The following is a 26,785-nucleotide window of genomic DNA, read 5'->3' as shown; positions in this document are numbered from 1 at the left end:
TAACTGCACGGAACGAATTCCCCCCATTTCCTTGTAAAAAAGTCTGTGACCTTTTGGGTAACTATATAATTAAGCACCTAATGGCATTTAAAAAATACTTAAATATAGAGTATTTTTGCATCTGATGAGTAGACTTATGCTATAAAATAGTACGCAACTGATACTGCATTGGGCTCCTAGTTTGAAGCAAGTTAAAACAATTCTTTAAGATTTCGTGAAAGTTTATTTGAAGGTAAAACTTACATATCATAAAATTCACCTAACGTGGGTTTTAGTAAATGTATACAGTGTACCTCTATCGCTACGGTCCAGTTTTGTTTTGTTTTGAAAGCAGGATTTAAAACTTCAGGAACAGGAGGCTTGAAGCGCTTTCACCTTCTGGAGGGGGAAATGCTTAGATTCGGTTCAACAACAACTTTAATTGCGTCAAGTAGTTCGTGTCTTTTAGTGGAAAAAAGATTGCTCCAACCTACTGTCCTCACAGGGAATGCTTTTCTTCCCTTTCCCCCACTCCGCCCCCTTTATAGTCTGAGGTGCCAGTGGACGAATTCACTTTGCAAGCTCCAGGCGGTCGCGGGCCGGCGGAACCGCGGAGAGTGAGCCCTACGAGCCGCCGTAGTCAGCTGCTGCGAGCAGGAAGTGTCCGAGCTGCGAGCGGAGGCGTCACGATGGCACCGGACCCCTGGTGAGCCCCGGGTGAGGGCGGCAGTGCTCTGAGGGACCTGGGAGGAGGCCCGGCTTCCAGCGAGCGAGGCAGTTGTTCAACATTGAGGCTGGGAGGCCTGTCCGGGTGAAGAGTAGCAGCGAGGAGGACCCTTCCCCTTCTGAGGGGGACTTAGCTGCATCCCGCCACCCTTGGTCCTTACATGGGTGGCCCTGGAAGGATACGGGGTAGACTTCTGGGATGCTGAGGACTTGAGCCGAATCTTAGTGTATTTCTCCAGCCCTTCTGGGCAGCATCTCGCCGCAGGGATTTCCCGCCCATCCTGGTCGTGGGGCTGACTGGCGCAGACTTCTCTGGACTCCTCCAAAAGTGAGATAGAAATAATCTTTTTTTTTTTTTTTTTGTGGAATGTCAGCCCATCCGCTGAATTCCCTAGTGGAGAAACCAAAGTTTGTAATACATGGTCACCAGCTAGCTAGTAACTAGCCAGAGGTAGATCTTGTGGGCCCTTCAAAAACTTGTAGGAATTTTCGAGGGAAATGATGCACTTGTGATAAGGCATTTTACCCTGTCCCTCGTGTCATGAAGACTTCCGTCAGCAGCTACTTCTGCAGAAAAACAACAGCTAATAAGGATAATTTTTATTTTTTCAGCCACTCAGTCCTGAGGACTGAAGGATGAAAGATACAAGTTGTGATCCCAAGAGACAAATTGATAAACTTAACAGACTTGATCTTTCTCTTTGGTAATTTATAACATTGTAGCACTTTAAAGTTCTTGTTGGAGTGTATCTTATGTTGTTGATTCTCGTATGTATTATTATTAAGATTCACGCCGTGTGCGTAGCAGGAGAATGGATTCCAAAGTCAAAGTCGGAGTTACCTGGAATGTAGATTATCTAGATCAATTGCTGAATTGAACTCTACCTTTTCCACCTAATTTTAACAATTGTGTATACCTCTGGTAGAAAATTTGGAGATTATTAAATATTTGCAGAGAAGAAAATTAATGGCGTTTTAAGCTCTATTATGTGAAAATAGCTGTCATTGATATTTTACATTGAATTTATTACTCTAACCTTTGTACACACACACACACACACACACACACACAAACATATGCTTTACAAAACAAGGAAATTTCTCCATGTCACCAAATATTAAAAATATTTTTTTTTGTAGTAGTAGATAGCATGCCTTTATTTGTTTATTTTACCCAGTGCCTCACACATGCTAGGCAGTACTCTGCCATTGAGCTACAGCCCCAGCACCATCACCAAGCTTTTTTTTAAATTGTCTAAGCTGGCCTTGACCTTGTGATCCCTGCCACAGCCTGCTTCCTGTCTGGGATTATAGGCATGCACCATCAGTGCAGGGCCTGAAATTATTATTTTTATGATGCATATCAGTGATATGAATGATCATTATTTATTTTAGATTTTTGGTCTTGTTTGTTGTAGCTTGCTAGTGCAAACCTGTCCCCCCGCCTTTTTTTCCATCTCTTTTCTTTGGGTTCCCTTTACATAAGTAGAAGCATTGGGTTCAAGATACAAATATTTTTAAGGTTCTTGATCTATCTTGCTAGGTTGCTTTCCATCTAGTGGAGCCAACTTTTAGAACTCAGAGATAAGGAAACCCTTGCCCCCACCCCAGAAAACCAGATCCTACTACAACTTTGCCTTTGTTCTACTGAATGTCATTGACCATTGATGACTTCCTTTCTCCCGAGTTGTGTTCTAATATTTAGAAAATGGAATATAGCAGGTACTATTTTAATGCCTATCAAAGCAAGTGATAAGCTCTGTAATATAAGTAGCAGATGATTACTGACTCTGAACAGGTTCTTGCTGAAGCTTTTAGTTTTATTGTTAGAGCAGCTTATTTGTTGATGACACACTATTTATGGAAAAATTATTTAAACCTTAATAGTTTTATATTCTGCTTGGACTTTTTTTTAATATTGATAGTATGCTGTGGATTTTGTTTTGTTTTTGTTTTTTGTTTTTAAATTGTCATGGAAGGTAAAAGATAAATGAAATAGAATATTGTAATGGGCCCCTTCATACTTATCATCAGATTTCTATAATTATCAATATTCTATCCTTGTTTGATCCCTAGCCTCCATATCACTTTTTATTTTCTAGATATATTTTAAAGTAACTCTTATAACTATATTAATTTAACTGTATATTCAGTGTTTGATAAAAATGAGGACTGGTTCGTAGTCTGGAAACTTCTTTTATGCTTCCATTTTCTTAGCCTATGTTGTGGTATCACCTTCCTCTTATTCACTTAGGCCTGAAAACTAATCATTTACTTTTTCTTCACTCCTCATAACAGTCTCCATTGTTTTTCTTTTCTTTTTTAATGTATCTGCCTCCCCACCCTGTCCCGGACTATTTCTGCTGTAGTCCAGCCCTATGTAGCTCAATACCCTGCAGATTGTATATATTGGTAATGGGATATAGAATTGAATAACCCAAGAAATCTACTGGTCACCTGTCACTACTCTTATGTTCTTTTTTTTTTTTTAAAGAGAGAGAGGAGAGAGAATTTTTTTTGAATATTTTTAGTTTTCAGCTGACACAACATCTTTGTTTATACGTGGTGCTGAGGATTGAACCCGGGCCTCACGCATGCCAGGCGAGCGCGATACCGCTTGAGCCACATCCCCAGCCCAACTCTCATGTTCTTACATTACTATTTATATAAATGGAATTCAGATTAATTTTCCTAAACCAGTACTTGAGGCACTAGTGTGCTTGACACCATGATGAGCTTGCCCATTATCTGTCTAGAGTCCAGTGGCTCCCAAACTTTGCTATATATTGAAATCACCTGGGGAGCTTTTCAGCACTCCCCACGTCCAGGTCAAACCCCATACTAATTTAATCAGTGCTTGTGGATGGGGTGGGAGCTAGGCATTATTTTTGTTGATTTGTTTGCTTGTTTTTTGAAGATTCCCCAATGATTCCAATGTGTAGCAAAGTTTCAGGAGCCACTGCTTTTTGGGGGCTAACTTGAGAACATGAGGATCAAGGGCAAGACACCTGGGAGTTTGTCCTACCTGTGTGACCTTCAACATTTCACATATCTTTAAGGCCTCTATTTATGTGTAAAAGTGTCCCCTATGGATCTAAAATCCCCTTGTAAGTCAAAACTTATTAGATTAGTGTTCCAGGTCTGCAGAAACTTAATTTCTTGTCTTTACTGTTTTATATTGTACTCTCTTAGGGCCACTACTTGACCAAATATGCGTGTTTTCTTCCTTTGATGTTTGCTTGCTTCGTGTACTTTTTACCATGTCTAGAATGTGTTCCTCACTCCTGTCTGAACAAGAGGCCTGCATAAACCTTGACGTCAGCCCATTGTGTCCTTCTGTGGCCCAGCCTGTCTGAGTGCTTCAGTCAACAGTAATTTCTCCCATCTTCCAGCTCCTGAAATGCTTCATTTAAACCTTACATTTGGCAGAATTTTGTTATGGAGTTTGACATGTTTGGTCTGAGACCACAGAACCAGATCTAAGCTCCTCTTGTCATAGATGGTAATATGGAAGAAACCAGGTAAAATGTGGCAAAGCTCAGACCAGGACCCAATTTTCCCTATTAATTATATGTTATCTTACATTACTTGCTCTTTTTTCATACACATATACATCTTAATAAATATAAGTTTCATATGTGAATGAATATATATATGAATGATGATACTTTAGGGTTAGTGACTGAAGATCCTGCCTCCTAGGATCCTTATGAAATTGATAACATAAAGTTCTCAGCATAGGACCTGGCTCTGATTAGGTACTTAGCTGTTAGCTATTGCTATAATTACCATGGTAAGACTCTTAAGGGAAGCAATTGGAGCATCTTTTTTTTCATTCAAAAAAATTACTTATAAGGTTCCTGCCATGTATAGGTGATATGTGGGAGTTGGGAGATTTTTAAGAAATAGACTGATTCTTAAGCAAAAATTGTGACGTTAGGGCCAATAGCAGTCTTCAATATTTTGTAATGGCCAGTACTGGAAAATAACATTTGTCATATAAGTACACCACAATCCGCTTTTAGAAACAGAAAGTGAAGTAGGGAAAATGAAATGTATATGCATGCTTATTTTTTGCAAAACAGAAAGTAGAAGTGCTATAATAGAGGGAGAAAACCAGGGGCTATTGGGAGTTCACTGTGAATCCCAACACTGTCAAATAGCAGGTAGGTCTGTAAATATTTTGAGAGAATTCTGGCAGGCTGAGATGTCAAGTGGACATGTGTCCCATGTTATCAAAGTGTTGTTGCAGGATATATAGTACCTGCTGTTCCTGGACAGTGAAGCTCTTCCTTAAGCAGATCTCCATGACTAGCTTCTTACCTTGCCTAGGGTCACCTGGTCTAAAGTGGCACCTGACCATCTGTATGTCCCTTCATTCTGCTTTCTTTTTCTTCTTAGCACATGTGCATATGTATGTATGTATTTTTACCATTCTCCCTCTCTGGACTGTACATGACTTGAAAGCAGGAATTTTGTTCTCAGCTCTACTGTTCATTCATAGTGCGTGGAACTGTGCTTAGTACAGCACAGGATATACTAGAAATGTTTGTTGTGTTTTACAAATGAATGTCTTCAAATGCTCAATCATCTGAAGAATGAGCTGGTTTAAGAGCTGAGCCTCTGGAACCAGAGAATCTTGGTTTGCAGCTCTCATTCCCACATGAGCAAGTCCTTCTACCTCTTTGTGCCTTTTTCTTGTGTGTAAATGGATGTGGTAATTGTATGCAATGCGGGTACCCAATGTGATTGTGTGAATCAATGAGTTTTTACAAATGAAGCATTCAGAATGATGCCTGGTGCATTGTAAGTACCATTGAATACATGTTACTCTTACAGGTTCTGTTTATTGTCTTCCCTTCCTGTTTGAACTTGTGACTAGAATTAAAAACTCAACTTTGACATTGTAGAAGTTTCTTTTAAAGAACCTTAAGCATTTTCCTTTTTGTATGACCTCAATACAGGTTCTCCACATACGATTCTACCTGCCAAATTGCCCAAGAAATTGCTGAGAAAATTCAACAACGAAATCAGTATGAAAGAAGAGGTGAAAAGACATCTAAGGTAACACCAGGAGGGAATTAGTATTAAAGTGATTTGTTTGAGCTTTGATGCCTGAAAACCTTCCTATATCTAAAGGTGTGTGTGTGTGTGTGTGTGTGTGTGTGTGTGTGTGTAAATCTTTGAAATTTGTTTTAATATGTTGCAGACTTTTTTCTCCACCTGCTAAATTATGAATCTTCTCCAAAATATGAAATATTTCTTATTTCTCTCACTGAACTTTTATACACCTGCAGTGTTCCTGGGCCTTCTGTTGTTTGTATTATTGATGCAGTTGGTAACTGCCAGCATCATACTCAGGGTTTTTTTTTAATAATGACTTCATATCCTTTATTATACATAGTCATGACTTTTCTTATTCTCCTTCATTTCTCCTTCTCTCAAAGTAATTTTGTGACACATCATTTAAAAAATTTTTTGTGCTTTTTCTCAATTACCAGTGCCTTTCCAATAAAATAATTCCATGGGATTTTGAATAGATATGTAACATGTTTATAGATTAAACTGAGGAAGATTTACATTTTTACAATAATGTTTCCTTTATTTATATGACAGGCACTGAGTTGTATATTGTTTAGATTTTGTTGGTATATGTTAATGGAATTTTTTTTTTAATTTTCATTTTTTGGTACTGGAGATTGAACTTAGGGACACTCAACCACTGAGTCATATCTCCAGCCCTTTTTTGTATTTTATTTAGAGACGAGGTCTCCCTGAGTTGCTTAGTGCCTCGCTAAGTTGTTGAGGCTGGCTTTGAACTCATGATCCTCCTGCTCAGACTCCCAAGATGCTGGGATTATAGGCATGTGCCACTGTACCCAGTTTAGAGACATATGGCTATATACTCTTTCATCTCTTGAATGATTTTAATCTTTAATTCTTTAGAGTCTTCAGAGATGTGGTTGTGTTTGTTGTGTGGGTGTGTGCGAATGTTTTGAGACAGGGTCTTGGTGTGTTGTGCAGGCTTGTCTCAAACTCCTGGGTCAAGTGATCCTTTGGCCTCAGCCTCCCTCAGGTGCAAGCCATTGTGCTCAGTTTGTTGTGCTTTTTTTTTGTGTTGCTCTTTACTCTTTATTTTTAATATTTAATTTTTAGTTGTAGTTGGACACAATACCTTTATTTCACTTATTTATTTTTATGTGGTGCTGAGGATCTAACCGAGGATCGAACCCAGGGTCTCACACGTGCAAGATGAGCGCTCTACCGCTGAGCCACAACCCCGGCCCTCTTTACTCTTTAAATGAGAACCCTTGGGCTGGGGATGTGGCTCAAGCGGTAGCGCGCTCGCTTGGCATGAGTGCGGCCCGGGTTCAATCCTCAGCACCACATACAAACAAAGATGTTGTGTCCGCCGATAACTAAAAAATAAATATTAAAAAAAAATTCTCTCTCTCTCCTCTCTCTCTCTCTTTAAAAAAAAAAATAAATAAATGAGAACCCTTCATTCCTTGGCTTTCCCCGATAAGTATTGTGGGTGGTTCTTCCTTGGTTTCCAGAGGTTTTAGAATAAGGTTACACTTTTCCTTGGCTGCTGATACCTTGGAGGATTGCTTGATGTGTATCCCTTAGCCAGCCTCCTACTATGTCCTTGCTATTCTAATAAAGGGGCACTGGCTTTCCCCTAATTTGTGTAATTCCTACTTTGACAAGGTAGTGAATGAAACCTGTGGTATTCTGCCTTTTAAAATCATCTCTGATTTCATGCATGGTTGAATTTGTTTTCATTTAAATGAGCAGCTTTGTTTTTCACCTTTCCAAACTCCAGAGAGCTCTCTTCCCACCCCTGCTTCATCTTTTAATGTAGTGCTTTAGAGTCAAAACAAAAATTTCCTCTGAGTTTTTAGAATGATTGGAGAAAATTCACATAGTCCTGGAAAAAGAGTCCTGTGTGGTTAGCATTCCTCTAGTATGAAAAGAACACATTGCTATAAACTATTCATATGGTTTGAAAATATACCAGTGTGTTCACAGTCTGGTCAGTATGGTAGTGGACTTGATGCCATGTCATTTGAAGCATGGTTGAGGGAACTGTTGGATGTTTGCTGTTGAATGAAAACATTTGGGAACACAGTTTCCTGCATGACTCCAGGGTAGATCAATAGGATTAATGGGTAGAAGCTCAGAGGACAGAATTCAACTGAGCGTGAGGGCAAACTGATGGTTTCTAGTCAATGTCCACGTTTAGGTATGACCCCGTAGTCACTGGGGCAGGCTGTAGGGCTGATAAGAACCTCAGGTGAGGTGGCTAGACAAGGTGAACTTTGAGACTCCTCAGAATCCTGAGTTTGTCACTAGGAGGCTAAAGATCTCTTCTAGCCCTTCCTTGATTGAAATGTAATCTGTAAAAAAAGCCAAGTTTACATGATTTAAGTTAGTAGATTCTACACCTCTGGACTAGAATACTTAGGATGTGTTCTTTTCTTTTCAGCTTACGGTGACAATCAGAACTTTGTTGCAGAATCTGAAGGAAAAGATCGCCCTTTTGAAGGACTTATTGCTCAGAGCTGTGTCAACACATCAGATGTATCCATGTAAACATTTCCACCTCTTTTCTAGAGTGGGAGGAAAAGCAGTCTTATTTTAAGAATGGAAGGAATCTGAGTCTGGGCTACCCAGATTTTTCCACAGCTTGAGGAGGACCTGATTTTCACACTGTTGCCTAAAATCTTGATTTTTGCTTTAAGTATCTGTTACATGTTTTACAGTAAATATGCCAGCAAGGCAAGATCTGCCAAAGTAAAAGAATTAACTTGTTTGGGTGTGACCTTTATAGGGCAGGAAGCTAATACTTTCCATCAGTGTTATATTTATAGAGCCCTGCATTGCTCTCTGTCCACTGCTTTGAGGATGGCCAGCCCCTGTTCCAACAGCAAAATGTCCATGACAGTCCTAAGCTTTGATTCTGTTTCTAGGATTTCCAGATTTTGTAATGATCCATTTCTTTCTGGAGAGGCCAGTACCAGTAGAGAACATACATCTTTTTTATTTTTAACTGTTCATATGGATTATTGAGATGTGACTTGTTTGCAATATTATTTTTCCAGGGGCACAGATACTGCCCCCAGTTTGGGAGTTTTGGGGGCAGAGAGTAATGGGAACTTGCTTTAAAGCAAGTTGGGCCATCATCTTAATCTCCCAACTGTCAAGTGTGAAAACCTTTTTTAGTAATTCAGAATCTGATCTGTGTAGAAAAATATAGTGACCTGTTACCTAAATGAACCCTTTAAACCCAAGTTTATATTGGTATGGAAACTAACATCAAATGGTCTTCTTTCATTTTTCTAAATTGTGAGTAATTTATACCAGCAATCCCAACATTTAGTATTGACTTTGAATGTGTCGAATTCAATATGGGGAAATGTAGAAATATAACTTTTTAGGTAAAGCAATTGAAGGTGTTTTAAAAAATATTCTCCCAAGTGTAACTCATTTTATATTACCAGGAAGGTTGATTTAGATTAGTTGCATGGTTTTCCAGGTATGCAATTATTATTTTTTTTTTATTCAAAACATTACAAAGATTTCAGAATCACATCGGTTAGGTATGCAATTATTAATCCACTAAGTTTTCAAATAAAAGTTTGATTTCAGTCAACAGTTGGGACTTTGTTTTTCACATAATTGAAATATTCTGATACACTGAGTTTGTAATTTACCCTCCATCTGGTATCATTTGTTACTGCCCAATTAGTCTATTGTACCAGGAGCTTTTACTTTACCCAAATCAACAAGTCTAAATATGTAGACCTCAATTAGTTTCAGACAGGCAGAGAGATTTCCTCTACTAAATACTGGGAAGTCTGCACATGGGGTCAAGTTCTGCAAACTCATTTTAGTGTTATCAAAAACACATACATGAGAAAGGTAACTAAATATTGTTTCATGGTATAATATTAGTACTTACATATTTGTTAGCCTCCATTAAGATAAGTAATTAGTGTTCATCTTATTTATATGCTAAGCCTACAGGGCAAGAGAAGTATATGAATTAAGAACTCTTACTTTTTCCTATTAATAATGTCTGCTAGCTATTAATTAGAGAATAGTAAGTATGCCACAGTAATAGTTGACTTTGTTCTCCTAAATACTTATAGTCTGACCATCTGCTTAAATCTCTTAGATTTTTACTTTTGTGATAATCTCAGAATTACCTCCTAATTATTGAATTAAGAACTGAGCTTTAAAAGCAGCATGAACAGAGCTGTTTAAAACATTACAAACATATTTAGGGACTTTAACACGAATAATCCAGAGTTTCCTGGGAGAAATAAAAAGCTCATCTGAAATATAATACCTTTCTTAAGAATTCTATTTTTTTTTCAAATAATTCTCTATTGTAACTAGCCAGCCTTGCAGGGGTGGCATGCAGATAACCCACCGCATGGGGGCGCTCCTAAACCTCTGTCTTTTCAGGGAGCCCATTTCTCTTTTGGTATAAGGGAAAGGAGGTAGCTTCTGTATTATGATAGCGACTTTTTAATTCTCCTTCTGCTCCTCAGTCTTTCCATTTGCTTACCTGCTTCTTCTTAAATATTTTAAATATTATGGCAGTTATCCTCCAAATTTAAGATATATCAGATAGCAATTTGTCATTCCTAATAGCCTTATATTATTGGTTTGTTTTGGTGAGTCCTTCTCTTCTTTACAAAAAGGGTAATGAGTTGGGTCAAACTTTGCCCCTTCAATCACTGATACAGTTGGAAAGGAAAAGTAGCATTCTTACAGAGGAGTTTTTACACTGTGGGGAAGTATCTTTGAGAACTTTTAATAATTCCCTCCACAGCTGGGAAATAGAAGAGCCAGATTTAAACACAAGGCTGTCTGGCCCCAAAATAAGTCATTTAAAGCTGAATTCTACTTTAGTAGAAATAATACAGTTAACTGTCACCTGGCATGTATTCAACTAGAATTCTCTATTAATTGGCATGTTGCTGTAGTGCCAAGACAAATCATTTTTATAATGCAAACTCTCAAGAACCTTGTTAATCATCAGAAAGATTATGCAGTGTTCACTGTGGTTTATTAGGTATATACTTTATGGTGTTGTAATTCCTGGAAAAATTTTTGGCTATAAATCACCAATAGAGTGACTTTTTAATCCCTTTTGGGGGGCCCAATTAAGGTTGGGTGACTTTGTAAATGTGAATATTTAAATATCACATATCTTTTTTGTGCTGGGTAGTTAAGAGTTTATGGTACTTTGCTTAATAAATTAATGACTTTCTGCATTATGGAGTTTTATAGAGAATACTAGGAATTGCTGGAAAGATAAGTCCTATGAAAATGCTTTCAAAACAGTTCATGGAGTTTAGGCATGAGATGTTGTGCTCTTTCCCAAAGAAGTATTTTTCTCCCAGGAAGAATGAATGTGAAATTAAAATAAAAGTTCTATGCTTTTGAATCTGTTAGTTTACCACTAATAAGCCAAAATCCTGCAGCCAGAGAGTTTAAAATCGCTGGAAAATATTGGCTTCTAGTCACAGTGCTGCTTTGAGATGGGGATTATAATGGCCTCACCGTTGAGAGAAGGTGCATGCTGCGGGAGGCTACATGTGGAATTTTAGGTATACCCAAAATATCCTTAGAACTTGCTTGACATGAAGCTTGTCCTTTTGTTAGTTTTTCAAAGACAGCACCTTTTTGCCTCTTTAAAAAGAATAAAAATAATCTCTTTACAAAGTGTTCAATATCAGAAGGTATTTTGGTGCCTTAGGAGAAGGCCTGGGGAAATAATTTTTTTAAAAACCTATAAATAACTTTTCTCTATATTTTAGGGAAAAGGATAGGTAGATAGAAAGTGGCCATCACTGTGTAATAATGTGAATGATTGTAGGCATGGAGAGGCTAGCTGCCTCAATTCTAGAAGTATCCCCGGTGGCTATAGGGGAGGCAAGGTTCTTAAATATTGTCTGGGACAAGTTTTCACAGCTACCTGGGAGCTTGAGACAAATAAGGAGGAGATAGTATGTATATATGTAGAAATTTTCTGGCCTATAGTTAGTTACTTGTTTTTTTCTAGTTTTTATTTGATTTTTTTTTGGGGGGGGTGCAAAAATCCTATACATATATGGCAAGATGTATAATTGGTAATTCTAAATTAGTACTTCCCCTATCTCTGATTTGTCTGGAAATATTACTGGCCCATGAATCTGAAATAGGTGTAGTGGGAACAACACTGGCTTTGGAATTAGAACTCAGACTAACGACCACTTACCTGAGACCACACAGCAGTTCAGTCTTTCTGAGTCTTAGTTGCATTATCAATAAAGTAGGAGTAATCTTACTTTGCAAAGTTGCTATGAAAGTTGGAGAAAGTATTTTTAAAGAACTTCTATGGATTAGCCCTCTGTGTGGTGCATGTTGAATAAAAGTTAGTCATCAACACTTAGCAACTGTAACCTTAACTGCCTTGTGCCTTATTTTTCCCATGTATGAGATAGGGAGGGTAAAAATTTACGTCATTTGTAGGATTGTTGTGAGGGTTTGAGTATATGCCCAAGAGGTGCTTTACATATAGTAAGTCCTTCTTGAGGATTACCTCTATTTATTATTATATCATTATTGTAAAGATTATTGCTGCCATTGAGAATTTGCATCTAGTCCTTCCTTTTTGAATTTATAATCAGGTAAGTTGGTTTTATTAAAGCACACAAATGATGATGGTATTAAATTCGTTCTTGCAAAATGTGATCAGTTCTTTGAGGAAGGTAAGGACTTGACTTGGTACATAATAGGTATTTAGTGAAGTTGGTTGACTTTAAAAAAGAAAGTGAGCCATTAAAGTCCTCTGGTCTCACAAACCTTAAACTGTCTCCTTGCAACCTCTTCTGTTATGGTATGGAGAAGTAATTATGTGCACCCTTCTTCCTTCTCTAGGGCAATTTATCTACAAAGTAAGACGTACCTAAATTCATTCATTCTCTCTCTCTTTCTCTCTCTCTCTCTCTCTCTCTCTCTCTCTCTCTTTCTTGTAGGTGGACACAATACCTTTATTTTTATTTATTTGTATGTGGCACTGAGGATTGAACCTAGTGCCTCACACGTGCTAGGTGAGCACTCTACCACTGAGCTACAACCCCAGCTCCAAGACTTACCTAAATTCTTACGTCTTTCTCTAAGGCTTTTTTTTTTTTTTTTTTTTTAAGTTGCAGTCTTTTTTTTTTTTAAATTTTTTATACCTTTTTATTTTATTTATTTTTTATGTGGTGGTGCTGAGGATCGAACCCAGGGCCTTGCACGTGCTAGGTGAGCACTCTACTGCTGAGCCACAACCCTGGCCCCTTCCACTAAGTTTTAAGAAAACTCAGGAGCTGAGTTGAAATGGGTTGATGTGTGGCGGGGATCCAGAGACCTGTCCACTCCACTGCATCTATGGGTCAGACCAGGCTGTAGCCCAGAAGCTGGGCTTAAGCACACTGGGATTGGCTATTGGTAATGTGAAATCAGGATCTAATTTCCTTTACAGCTTACATTTCCATGAATTGCCTAGAATTATATTGAAAATCAACTGTGAGCCAGTGACAAAGTACCATATAGTTATTTTTCTTTGACTATTCTTTGAATTTCTTCCTTGTTTATTCACCAAGTTGATGGGAGAGGTCTTCAGCACCAGCCACTGACTATATGTCTTATTTTCTACTTATCCTTATTTCCATAGGCACACCCTTGTCCCCACTCCCCTACTCTACCCAACTGTCATAGGTATGTCCACATATATGCAGTGTACATTATTACCTGATTCTGTGATCTCTTATTAACATTCTATTTAGTGTCTAGTGTAGATGGTCTGTTAATTTAGTCTTCCATGTCCCCTCACCCCAACTCCTATGGCCTGTTCTCTCAATATATTAAAACAAAACATAAAAGAAGCAGAGTGTTCCTAATGGGATAGTTTTCCCAGATTTACAGAGAGTCTCTGGGAATATTCTAGTTAGTATTACAGGTTGAGTGTCCCTTATCCATCCCATGCATTTAGAATTTTTTCAGATTGTGGAATATTTACATATGCATAATAAAATATCTGGCATGTGACCTAAGTCTAAGCACAAAATTTATTTGTTTCATATACACCTTATGTATATAGGCGGATTGTAATTTTATACAAGCAATATTTTTAATAATTTTGTACATGAAACAAAATTTCCCAGGATCGAATTTTCCACCTGTGGCATTCATATAGGTATTCAAAAAGTTATAGATTTTGGAGCATCTCAGATTTTGAATTTTTGGATTAGGGGTGCTCAACTTGTACCAGTACTGTTTTTTTTCAGGCTTCTAAGAGGTGGTAAAGAGAAGTGGCAGTGCTGGCAGCCCCAGGATGCTGTAACCTCTGGAATTTTGGTGCTCAGCATGATGTGATGCAGAAGGCCCTGACCAAGGGCAGAAAGAGCTGGACTCTAACCCAGCTTTGCCATTAACCATCAGAGCAGCTTAGCCATGCTGGGCCTTAATTTCCTGTCAGAAAAATGAATTAAATTAGGGGATCTCAAAAGCCTCTTCCTTCATCAAATATCTGTGATTCTCTTCTTCACTCTCTAACCTACAAAAGTAATTAACAAATTTAATACCTTTGAAAGTGATCTTCTTTAGTTGTTGATTCATTCTAAACTTTATTTTGTTTATACATGCAGTCCTGGGGATTGATCCCAGGGGTGCTCTAGCACGGAACTACATCCCCAGCCCTTTTCATTTTTATTTTGAGACAGGGACTTTCTAAGTTGCCCAGGCTGGCCTTGAACTTGAGATCCTCCTGCTTCAGCATCCTGGGTAGCTGGGATTATAGATGTGCACCACAGCATCTGGCTTAACATTAATTTAATTCTGTAACTATTATTTTTAAAATATTAAGGATTACCTTGAATTGCTTTTATTACAGAAAGTACTTTCTACCTGTAGCTATACATTTTATGAGTGACTCCTTTCTCTTCCACTTCCATATCCTGCCACATCTCATTCTTCATAGTTAACAATGTTGATGATTAGTACTTCTTATCCAGACTTTTCTAGGCATGAAATATGTACATATAAATATAAAATTCTTTTGATGAGGAAAGGATCATATTGTACAGTTGGTTCTGAAACTTTTGTTTTTATTAATAAGCCCATAGCAGAGTCACATAGTACAAAACAGTGTTCAGTCTCCCTTATCTCTGAATTGTCAGTTTCCCTTCCTTAGAGTTATTTGTATGTATTTTTAGAAATTTTTGGTCTATGTACAAACATATATATTTATCTGATCTTTTTTTATTAACAAAGTGGGAGCATACAATTCTCCATTTAGCTCCTTGTTGCTGTTACTGCTATTTGCCTCCCCTTCTTGGTTTAATACTGAATTTTGGAGCTTATTCCATGTCACATAGTGTGTATGAATGCTTGTAAGTGCTCAAAAGTGTTAATTGCCATTACTATCAGTACATAAGCAGTTTTCCTATTCCTTTTTTTTTTTAGTCTGTAAAACCTTTTGCATAGATGCCCTAGTTCCTTATTGGTGAACTTTTAGGATACTTCTAATTTTGAGCCATTATAAATGATAGTGAAGTGAACATCTTTTCTCCAAAGTCCTGGTATGGAGTTTGAATGTATCTGCAAGAAAAATTCCTGTTAAAGGATTTACCTCTTTTTTTTTTTTTAGCTGGGTGCAGTGGCACACGCCTGTAATCTCAGCAACTCAGAAGACTGAGCAGGAGGATCACAAGTTCAAAACCAACCTTAGCAACTTAGCAAGACCCTGTCTCAACATAAAAATTCATAAGGGCTGGGGATATAGTTCAGTGGTAGAGCGCCCCTAGGTTCAATCTCCAAAACTGCAAAAAAAAAAAAAAAAAAAAAAAAAGAAGAAGTACCCTTTAAATTTTAAATTTTGTTAGCTATATAGAAGGCAGTTTGGCAGTTGGTTGAACCTGTGTACATCCCCACAGTGAATTTAAGAGAATTCCTGGGTCCTTGGCCCTTTCCAAAATTTTCTTGAATATAGCGTATAAGACAAGGCTGAATAATATTAGAATATAGTTAGTAGTTAACACAATTTAAAATTCTCATTTTGCCTTATCTAATTCTTGTCACGGCTTCTGTTACTTCTTTAATTTATGTGGAGCTTGTTTTAGATAGAAAAGCCTTCTGCTTTACTGCCAGTTTGCCATTAATTTGAAAGACATGGATATTCTTGACATTGCATTAACCAAAAAGATGATATTTGGCCTTTTTATTAATACAGAAAAATATTTAAGGTCATTGTTTTTGAGGTACTGGGGATTGAATTCAGGGGTGCTCTGCTACTGAGCCACATCTCTCTCCCTTTTTATTTTTTAAAATTTTATGAAATTATAATTACACACTTGAAATAGATTTCAAATCTCTTCATTTTCTTTTTTTTTTAAGAGAGAGAAAGAGAGAGAGAATTTTAATATTTATTTTTTAGTTCTTGGCGGACACAACATCTTTGTTTGTATGTGGTGCTGAGGATCGAACCCGGGCCGCACGCATGCCAGGCGAGTGCGCTACCACTTGAGCCACATCCCTAGCCCTTATTTTTTATTTTGAGGCAAGCTCTTGCTGAGCTGCCCAGGCTGGCCTGGAACTTGTGATCCTCCTGCCTCAGCCTCCTGAGTTGCTGGGATTACTGGCGTGTGCCACTCTGCCTGGTTATAAGATCACTGTTTCTTTATAATTGCTAGTTCATGGTTTCCAAGATGGAATACTTAGTGACTGTCATCAAGTAGGAAATGGCAAAGTAATGGTATTGATCTGACCCAGGATAGTGTGGCATTCTGGAATGTTAAGATAATTCATTTATTATTCTTTTTAAAATATCTAAAGCCATTAACAGTGCTCAGCTACTGTTTGGGGAATTTGTGATTTTTCAGGCAACCGTTGTTGGGGAAATTTCTGCCTGGGTTTGTTTACCAGCCAGTTGATGTACAAAATGAGCAACAGGATTTATAGATTCCTTGGGCTATAGTTTTCCCATCCAGGCAATGATGATGCTATTACTTGATTCTGTCAATTCCTTGGAAACTTTTAGGCCAGAATGCAATGTTTTTTAGCCTTTTTAAAGAAGAAAAGTGTTTATAAATCCAAAGCATCAGTTTCATTAATGTCTGACTATTATTACTAGGACTAGGGACTTGTGACCAGTGCTGTTTTGAATCACCAGCCTTCCAAGTCTAATAAAAGAAAGATCACAATCAGGCATAGTGGTGCTTACCTCTAATCCCAACAACTCTGGAGGCTGAGGAAGGAGGATTGCAGGTTTGAGGCCAGCCTGGGCTATTAGTGAGATCCTGTCTCAAAATAAAAGATAAAAAGTGCTGGGGATATAGCTCAGTGGTAGAGCACCCCTGGGTTCAATCCCCAGTACTCCCCACATACCAAAAACAAGAACAAAACAAAAAAGCCCAAAACCCCAATCCAAAGTCCACTTGATAAAAAATGTAAAATCCAATTAAAATCTGGATTGAGGTGTGTTTGTTTTTTGTGTCCAGTGCCAGCTATCTCCTTGTGCAGAAGTGTTAACCTCTGCCATCAAGAAAGAGAGTAGAGAAAGCTTTCTTCTTCAATATTTCCTTTACTTTGTTTTTCATAATACATCCCCCCACACACTTACCCACACACCCTTAAGCCTAGCAGAACTTGTGTGATTTGTTTCAAGAAAACTAGTATGTGGATTTAGGGGCTGAGGGTATAGCTCAGTTGTAGAGTGCATGCTTAGCACCATTCAGGAGGTCCTGGATTGAATCCCCAGCACCAAAACCCAAAATTTTTGGATTAGGTTCTGATTTGTTATCGTTATTTTTTTTTAATTTTTTGTATTTATAGATGGACAGCTTATTTTATTTGCTTATTTTTGTATGCAGTGCTAAGGATCGAACCTAGGGGTTCACATATGTTAGGCAAGCACTCTGCCACTGAGCCCCAGCCCTTATTGTTGTTATTATTTTTTAACCATCACTTATGAAATTGTTCTGGAAAGCTGGGCATGGTGACCCACACCTGTAATCCCAGGTACTCTGGAGGCTGAGGTAGGAGGATCACAAGTTCCAGGGCAGCCTAGGCAACTTTGCAGGACCCTGCCTCAAAATAATAAATAAAAAGGGCTGAGGATGTAGCTCAGTATAGAATACTCCTGGGTTCAATCCCCAGTACCAATAAATAAATAAGAATAGTGCTGAAAAATGTAACAGATGATCTGGTGTTACAGATAGAAAGAGACCCCCCCCCAAGACCAAAATAACTGTTCAAGATCATAGACAGTGGACAAAACAGGACTAAAACTATAGTCTTTTAAACTCCTACTTGAGTATGCTTACTAGAATTTCTTTGTAATTTTCCTTGAAGATCATGTAATATAAATGAACAAGGAATTGATGGTGACAATTTTTGCAGCAAATTATTCCACACAGTGGTACTTTAAAATCTATTTTCCAGGTCTACTACTAAGTGTCAAAAAGTAGGCAGTTCAAAACGTGGTATCTTGGAGCACCCCCTCATCCAGTTTGATCCTAGTTGGGGGTCAAACCCAGGCATCCCACATGCTAGGCAAGTACTCTACCACTGAACCCTATCCCCACCCCTATCTTACACCCCTGAACACTAACATCTAAAACTCAAAACCTAAAGAATCACTGAACCAGACTGTCCTGTTGACAGATCACCAGGACGAAAATATTTACCTTGTATATTTCTCAGTGCAAGAATTTATGTAGTGATATAATGATCTATGTCAGCATTTATACATTCCTTTGCAATAGTGCTGGCAAGGTCATTTACCTGGAGGATCTGTGGAGTTGAAGGTCAGAGCAGGAGAAGCTGAACAACAGGTTCTCTTCTAGATAGTAGTGTTTGGAGTGTAAGAGCTGCTGGTGATTTGAATAGGTCATTTTATAACATAATAGGTAAAATCAGGTAACCCATACACCACTGGACCTTAACAAGGTATCTGCAGAACACAACTGGAAGGGGATCGAAGACAGAACCTACTGGATGATCTTGTAACGCGCGAGAGACTACTTCTGGCATCCTTTAAGAATGAGGGTGCAGAGCCAGACCTAATCAGGTATGATATTTTCTTTACAGGAATTACTTGGCTGGTGCAGATTTACTTGCTGTTATTACAACTGTTTCTTGAATGGTTTCAGATCTTTATAAAATTTTTTTGGTTCATTTGTAGTATTTGACTAAATTTCTATTCAGTTTAGTTTTTATTTTCTAGATTTAGTAAACTTGGTATGTTCAGCAGCATCCCATATTGGGTGGATGAGAATCACCTGAGATTTTTCATCACACTCAGGTAGAATACAGTGTCAGAAAATTTGATTTGCATTCTTTGCTTGAGTTTTCTGCATTGTTAGCTGCCTATAAACTCCTGAAGTCATTACTTATCAGTGTGGGGAAATGAGTTTTGTTTTTAAATTGGCATTGAAAAAAAATGTGTCTAATAAGACTGTAGTCTAGGACTCACGGAGGTAGGGGAGTGAGTAGGTTGGATTCTTTCCCTGGCTCTTTGCCACGGAGTGATTCACACTCTTAAGAGCTCACAGCTGCTCAGAACTGAGCCCTATTGGAAGACCCCGAGAAGGGTCTAATTTTCAAGGCTACGGTTAATGAGCCATAAATTGTTACCTCTTAGCAGTTGGCCTCCCCTCTGCTTCTAGAACTCTCTTAACTTCATTGTGGAAACCATCCCAGAAGGGTATGTGTCCACTGTGGAGAGGCAGCTAGTTTCTGCTTAGTTCCTAGTAGGAATAATAAGTTTCCTGAGGGCAGTGGTGTTGTGTTTTATTTATTTATTTGGTACTGGGGATTGAACCCAGAAGCACTTTATCACTGAGCTACATCCCCAATCCTTTTTTTTTTTTAATTTTTATTTTTTAGTTTGATACAGTATTGTTAATTAATTAATTTATTTTTATGTGATGCTGAGGATTGAACCCCACAGGCCTCACCTACCGCTAAGCCACAACCCCAGCTCCCCCAATCCTTTTTGAGACAGGGTCTCTGTAAGTTAGTGAGTCTGGCCTTGAACTTGTGATCCTCCTGCCTCAGCCTCCTGAGTCTCCGAAATTATAGATATGCACCTCTGTGCCTGGCTCAGGGCAATGTTTTTTGACCCTAGCCTCACAGTACCAGGCTCCACCCCAGCTCAGGCCCAGTAGGTGGGGTGGGTGGGGTGTCTCAGGTGATTCTCATAAGCATCCAGGATTATAAAACCTGCCCTAGGACTAAGAGAAGAAGATCCAACACGTTCTTTCCCACCGGTCCCAGGCGTCCTAGGAGGAGGCAGTTCAAGGTTTTCAGAAAAGAAGGAGTTGTGCTCCTCTCTTGGTAGTGTCCTAGGAGACCACAGTCTGTGGTGGGCTGACTGACTGTGGCTCGTGATAGTCTCTGCAGTGTTCAGGCTCATGGATGCAGGGTGAAGTGAGTGGATGACGACGGTGATCCTGGCTGACGAATAGAACAGGTGAGCAGAGGAGCCAAGAGGGGCATTACACTGAAGGAAGAGGTCTGTTTAGTTAAGAAATGAATAGATGCATTCTGTCATTGTGTCTAACAAATTAGAAAAAATCAGTTAAAAAAAAGAAATCAGATTAGGTAAATATATTTTCAACAATAAAACTAAAGTAAAAAATTAATAGAGGCATGCTGGGGGGGGGACATGTTTCACAGGGGAGAAGGGGTCAAGAAGAGAGAAAAGATGGTCAGAAGGGAGAGAAAGCATTTAAATAACCATACTTGGTCATGGCAGAGGTGAGCATGATAAATTGTTAGCATTTGGTGAGAGTTTGTTAGGGGTTGGGGTGCGGGGGTGGTGATGGGGGCAGAAAGAGTCCGTTAGGCACCAGACTCCATTTATTGCTCTTCATTAACTGTAATTTAATGATGTTGAAGGGGCCAGCTTGAGAATTAGCTGACCCTAGCCTTGCACTACCAGGGGGAGAGGGTTCCTGGGGGTTGTTTGTTTGCAGAGCTGGGGGTAGAATCCAGGACCTCGCACATGCTAGACAAGTACTCTTCACTGAGCTATGTCTGCTGTTTTAAATTTTGAGACAGGGCCTCAATAAATTGTTATGGCTGCCCTTAAACTTGTGATCCTCCTGCCTCAGCCTCCGGAGTAGCTGGGATTTCAGTTGTGTGCCACCGGTCCAGCCCTTATGGTTTTTGTTCAGTTGTTGTTTTGGTCCCCTCTTTCCTGTCTGTTCTCTCTCCCCTCATTTCTCTTGTGATCTCTGTGTCCTTGCTATTCCAAGTGGGGCCTGCAGAGGAGCAGCATCAGCGTCACTTAGAGGCTTGTTAGACATTCAGAAACCAACACCCCAGCCCAGGCCTGCTGAATCAAAATCTGTATTTTAACAAGATCATCAGACGACTGAAGACAATGCTATAATTTGAGAAATACTCTTTGTATTGTTTGTAGCACTCTGCATCAGAATTACTAAAGGGCTTACCAAAAACAGAAGGAGACAGAGAAATACTAGTGTCTGGACCGTATACTTGGCAAGTCTGACCAGTCATCTTGGGGTAGGGCCTGGCTAGCAGTAAGCCTGGAGGATGCTCCCCAGGTGAGTCTAATAGGTAGCAGGTGAGAGCCGCTGTCTCCTTTCGTGGCCCAGTATAAAGATCTCAGTAGTCTACACCTGCTGTTGGTTTTCTGCATGCCAGGCATTACGCTTAGTCTTTCATGTGCGTTTGCTCAGGAGATCTTCACAATATACTACTTTACGGAAAAGAAAGTAAGGCTCAGAAGGTTTAATTCTAAATTTCATTGCACCATACAAGGAGCTGAACTAGGCTTCAGAAGGACTCATCTTTGTAGCTTAGTTGTTCCCCAATCATTTGGGCCTCAGAATCATTGACCTTAAATTGGGGTATGTGTTCTGCCCATTTTTCATCATTGTTTGCCATGTTAAGCGGTGATTGCTATGTTAAGGGCTGCAGGCTTTAAAACCCTTATATATACAAGGTGACATTACTGCAGCATTGTGTCTCCCCCAGGTGAGGAGGGTGCTCACGTTGCTTCCTTACAGTGGAGACCTTCTGTCCTGTTACCCCAAATGCTCTGCAGGTTCCTGACCTCCTCCATCAGTCTTGGTCCATGTGCTGCACCTGATGCTCTGCCCGCCCATCTCCCCTTCCAAATCTTGTTTGTTCTGTGTCCTCTTTAATCAGTGCTCAGCTTGCTGCCTATTGTCCTTTTAGCCAATCTCACATTAATTTGGCTGTGGAATTAGTGTCTGGCAGTGACTTGTCTTATGGAGGTATTTTAACCAAAGCCTACTTGAATCCTAGAATTTAAACTGAAATAAATTAATTGGTGGGAGAATTTGGGGGAAATTGGCACATCAGTAGCAGAGATGGATTTTTTTGTTGGTTGGTTTTTTGGACGGAGGCCTTCTGAAGTTCTCTTAAATCCTACCACTAGGATGCCCCTGCTCTTCAGTGCATGTAGCTGATACAAACGGAGGCCAAAGCTGTTACTAATTGGTTTGCTGGTGAATGGTCGGGGTGACTTGGGGGCAGAGAGATCAGACTGAGAAAATGTGAAGCAAAGATAAGTGAAGTCCTGAGCATTGGAATAACTAAGGTAACTGGCCAGACTTATGTACATGCTCTCAACATGAAACTGAGGGATGTATGTATATATACTTGTCTTTTTCATTTAGGAATAACTCTAGAATAATTCAGAATAAGCTTTCAGAAGAATTTTGTTTAAAAAGTATGTAAGCATTTCGGAGGAGAAATGATTACTGAGGAATGATGGGGAGGAGGTGCTAATGGACATGACAGATGGTGATGATCCATTCCACATGGCATTCACTGTGGCCAACAGGAAGACAATATTGTGACAAATAGATATCAGCCACCAAGAAGAAACAAAATCATTGCAGGTTTTTTTTGTTTTTTTTTTTTTTTAAAAAAAGAGAATGGCAGATGGCCCGGAAGGTGAATTCCTCTTCACCTCCACTGGTGAATTCTTATTGGGCTAAGATTGCTTTAGACTACTGCATCCATCCCAACAGGAATATGTCTGCAGATACTTGTCCAAAAAGTGCAATAGACATTCCAAAGGAGTCAAAACAATAAGGAAATGAATACTAGGTAGAACCACTCTGAAATAACTGCAGGAAAAAGTTCCAGGGAACCTTGTAGAAGGATTACAAAAATGTGCACTGCAGTTGCATTGATCCAGCTGATCAGGGAGGACAGCACCATCACTGACTTCAGACCAGCAATAAGTGTAACCATGATATGCATGAATGAGGCCAAGATAGTTCCGCTTAGATTCAGTGTTTGCTGGTCTTTGATTTCTTTCACCTGCTTATGTCAAAGTGTTATTTTTGCTTTTTTTTCCTCATCCTTGACTTCTCATACCTAATCATCATTTTGCTTAGACTGAGCTTCAGCTCTGAGCGTGTGGATTCAGTCATAGACATGACCAGTTTCCGCTCATAATTTGACCATATGTTCTGGCCTCCTGATTGTAGGGTTGCCCACTCATTTCTAATACCAACCGTTAGGACTTTTCAATCCCTGGAGAAACTCCATCCCCTTTTTTTGCCAGTTGATTTCTCGGGTGTTTCCAGTGGCTCTCAAAGATTTTTCTGAGTTCTTCTTACAGTTGATTCCTAGGGCTCCTCCAACATTTTTGTTTACTTCTGAAATTCTTGATATTAGGAGGTCAGTTTGGTTACTTTGTCACTTTGGGATGGGCCAGGAGCACATATGTTTCTCCTAGGCCATGACTGCAGAAACACAGTGGCCAGAAGGCCTTGTCAGAACTTGAAAATGTTACTTACTCATCCTGTGATACATTTTGTTGCTAGTGCTGCATTGACAAAGAACTGGGGTTAATCTGCTAACCAATGTTTCAGAGCCCTATAATATTTACCAGCAATACCTCAAAATCAGTTGCTCTACCAGAGCTCACTTGGAACCCCATGAGCCCCTCTGCCTTCCTAGAGCTCCCTACCTCAGTTTCCCCCTTTCCTATTTGCAACTCTTTCCCTCCTCATCCTCATGCTCGAGAGTCCTCCCACCTGGCTCTTCTCTCTTTTTTGCTCTTCCTCCTCAGATGTGGCCTTATTAAGGGGAGAAGAGTATTGTCAAACTTCGGTTTGGATTAGCATTTTCTTTAGACATTAATGTGCCAATCACATGACTGAATGTGTAGCTGTCATGTGATAGAATCTTCATTTTACCTTAGGATTACTGGTCATTATTCTAGAGCAGTAATCCTTGGTCCGAATAAGCAATGGTTGACTAATTTAGGGCATTTGGCAACTCGTTAAACAAGTCTCTGTGCAACAATGTCTCTTAGAAGAAGATAAGCCCTGACTCATAAAGCAGTGACACAGCTTCTGATTTAAAAGCCCACTGCCCTTTATATTTGAGAGCATTGCTAAGTCTTACAATTAGTTAAATCTTTGTAAAGAGAAAGAAAAATCATTGCATACTCCACTGCTCTGCGACCATCTCAAAGATTATGTGATTAACTCAGCTGCAGTGGGTGGCTAATTGGCTAAGCTTTAATCTTCACACCACCAACCACCTAGAGGATTATAGGGAAGAGGAAATTATTTAGGGTTTTAGATAGTAGTTATATGTCAGGAAGAATGTTAAGAGGACCAGTTGCAAAAATCAGTGAAACGTCCACATTTTCTTAGAGTACATCCTTCATTTCCAATATATATTTCTTTCTTAAGCTTCTGAAAAAAAACCATGGTATATCTAATGTCTGTTTCCTATCACCATATGGGTGGGCCTGATGGGCAAAAGAAAAATTTACATGAAATCTTACGTGAAAAATACCCCTTCCTCCTCTTAAACCATTGAGTTTTTTAGTTCAACACTTGGCTTATAAGGAGGATTTGTCTGAGAATAACTGAATTTCCTAAAGAATCATTGATTTATACTTTGTTCTCTAATGTTATTAACCCACGACTAACATACTCTCCTAGAAGCAGGAAGTTGCTGAGGAATTACACTGGCATCATGAGCCAGCTCATTGAGACGATAAGTCATAAATATTTGTTGCTTTTATTTATGCCCAGAAATATGGTAACTCCTAGTTTTTCTGACATGAATGTGCTGAGATTTGTAACGTTTTGTTTCCCTCTGTTTGAAAAAGTTCAAGGATGCTTGGGCCAAAGAGATATTAAGGACACTAGAGGAATATTAATGAAGTTAATTAATGCCTGTTAATTTAATAAAGCAAGAATGTAGTGGTAAAACCTTCTTAAATAGTTGTCTGTTGGGTGCCTACTGTGCTGGAAATGTGGTGTCAAAAAGCCAAATAGCAAAACACCTACATTTAGCAACTAAGCTGAGTTGCCCATCTTGGTTATCCATACATACAGTGATGTGGAATATACAGTGGAATGAAATAAAAAATATTAAATCAGTAAGTAAATTCAGGAGAAAAGCATGTTGTGCTTTGAGAGAGTATCAGTGGGAAACCTGTTTTGCTAGGGAGGCCCCATGGTTTAATACTGAATCATTTTTCTTTTTTGACAAGTGTATATTTTGTATCTCTTTTTTTTTTTTTTTGGTACTTGGGATTGAACTCAAAGGCACTCGACCACTGAGTCACATCCCAGCCCTATTTTTGTATTTTATTTAGAAACGGGGTCTTGCTGAGTTGCTTAGGGCCTCGCTGTTGCTGAAGTTGGCTTTGAATTCTTGATCCTCCTGACTCGGCCTCCCAAGTCACTTGGATTACAGGAGTGTGCCACCACACTCTACTTGTATGTTGTATCTTTTTATATATAATTTTTTAGTTGTAGCTGGACACAGTACCTTTATTTTTATGTGGTGCTGAGGATTGAACCCAGGGCCTTGCATGAGCTAGGCAAGTGCTCTACTGCTGAGCCACAACTCCAGCCCTGTATTTTGTATCTTGATCAAAATTTTCCATAACTGGGGCAAAGATCAAAGTCTACACACTGCCAAATGAGTTTTTAATGAACGGACATTGTTCTACTTTCTTCTGTGTCTCCCATCATGCCCAACAGAGAGTTAGGTATGTAGAAGGCAAAGTTTTGCTGATTGAAAGGTTGACTGGGTCGGGATGTAGTAGGTTGTGCTGTGATACCTAAACAGACCTGGGAATGTCGGGCTTTTAATACATGAAAGCTTTCTTTCCTGCCTTGTGTTAGGTCTGGCAGTTCTCTTGGAAGGTGTGACTCAGATTCCCGTTGTTTCCATCTTAAGGCTGTGCAGTCATGACACATGAACTCCATGTTTCCCCTGATTGGAGCAGAGAAGGAATGTGGAGAACTCACCCTCTTGCATGCTTTGGCCTGGAGGTTTCTTACATTCAACCCATTGACGAGTCATGTGGCTCCGACTAGTGAGAGAGGCTGGAGACTATAATCCCTTTCTGTGCTCAAGAAGCAACTGAAATGGGACATGCACCTTTGTCTCTGCCTCACTTTTTGAGTAATTTAAGGGAGAGATAAGTCACTCTGGTATAGTCTTGCTGCCTTCTCAGTCAAGAAGATTAGAATTGGAAGTTAATAGAAACACACGAGGTGGGATTTGTTCGTTTATAATGCCTGATGTCATCTCGAAGAGGTCAGTTAGGGAAGGGAAACAAAACAAACATCACACCACGATGAAATGAGTGTGAACAGGTGTGTAAATGTATTGTTTCTGTGGCAGTTGGAGGAGTACTAAGTACAGGGTCTGAGTAGAGAAGATGGTACTTATCGTACTGCTCACCCCAACAATTAAGTGGGTGCCTGGGTTTAGGTCACTATAGTAATATACACTGCCCTCCACCACAAGGGACACGCAATGCTGTGATTACATCCTGTGTAATAAATTCCTAGTTAAAGCAGGGAAAGAGTTGATGAATTTACCAGCCCACTGATGCCACCCAGGATCCGGGTTCTTTTCTCCTTGTTTCTTTGGTACTAAACCCGGGGACACTTTACCACGGAGCTATATCCCCAACCCCTCTTATTTTTTCATTTTGAAGCAGGGTCTTGCTCAGTTGCCAAGACTGTCCTGGAACCTGCAACCCTCC

At 39.3% G+C, this 26,785-nt stretch overlaps 1 protein-coding gene across 1 annotated transcript in view; it reads left to right on the top strand.

Annotated features, from left to right (window-relative positions):
• The first annotated feature begins 612 nt into the window (after positions 1-612).
• The window catches only part of Stx8 (syntaxin 8), a 253,627-nt gene continuing 227,454 nt past the window's right edge, over positions 613-26,785 (top strand). The window contains exons 1-4 of the mRNA XM_076870189.1: positions 613-685; positions 5,670-5,769; positions 8,195-8,289; positions 18,707-18,817. Coding sequence (XP_076726304.1) covers positions 669-685; positions 5,670-5,769; positions 8,195-8,289; positions 18,707-18,817 — 323 coding nt within the window. The 5' untranslated portion in view covers positions 613-668. The remainder of the gene's footprint in view (positions 686-5,669; positions 5,770-8,194; positions 8,290-18,706; positions 18,818-26,785) is intronic.

The sequence above is a fragment of the Callospermophilus lateralis genome, chromosome 11 (assembly GCF_048772815.1).
Source record: "Callospermophilus lateralis isolate mCalLat2 chromosome 11, mCalLat2.hap1, whole genome shotgun sequence".
NCBI classification, from domain to species: domain Eukaryota; kingdom Metazoa; phylum Chordata; class Mammalia; order Rodentia; family Sciuridae; genus Callospermophilus; species Callospermophilus lateralis.
This window is presented reverse-complemented; position numbering and strand designations above follow the sequence as displayed.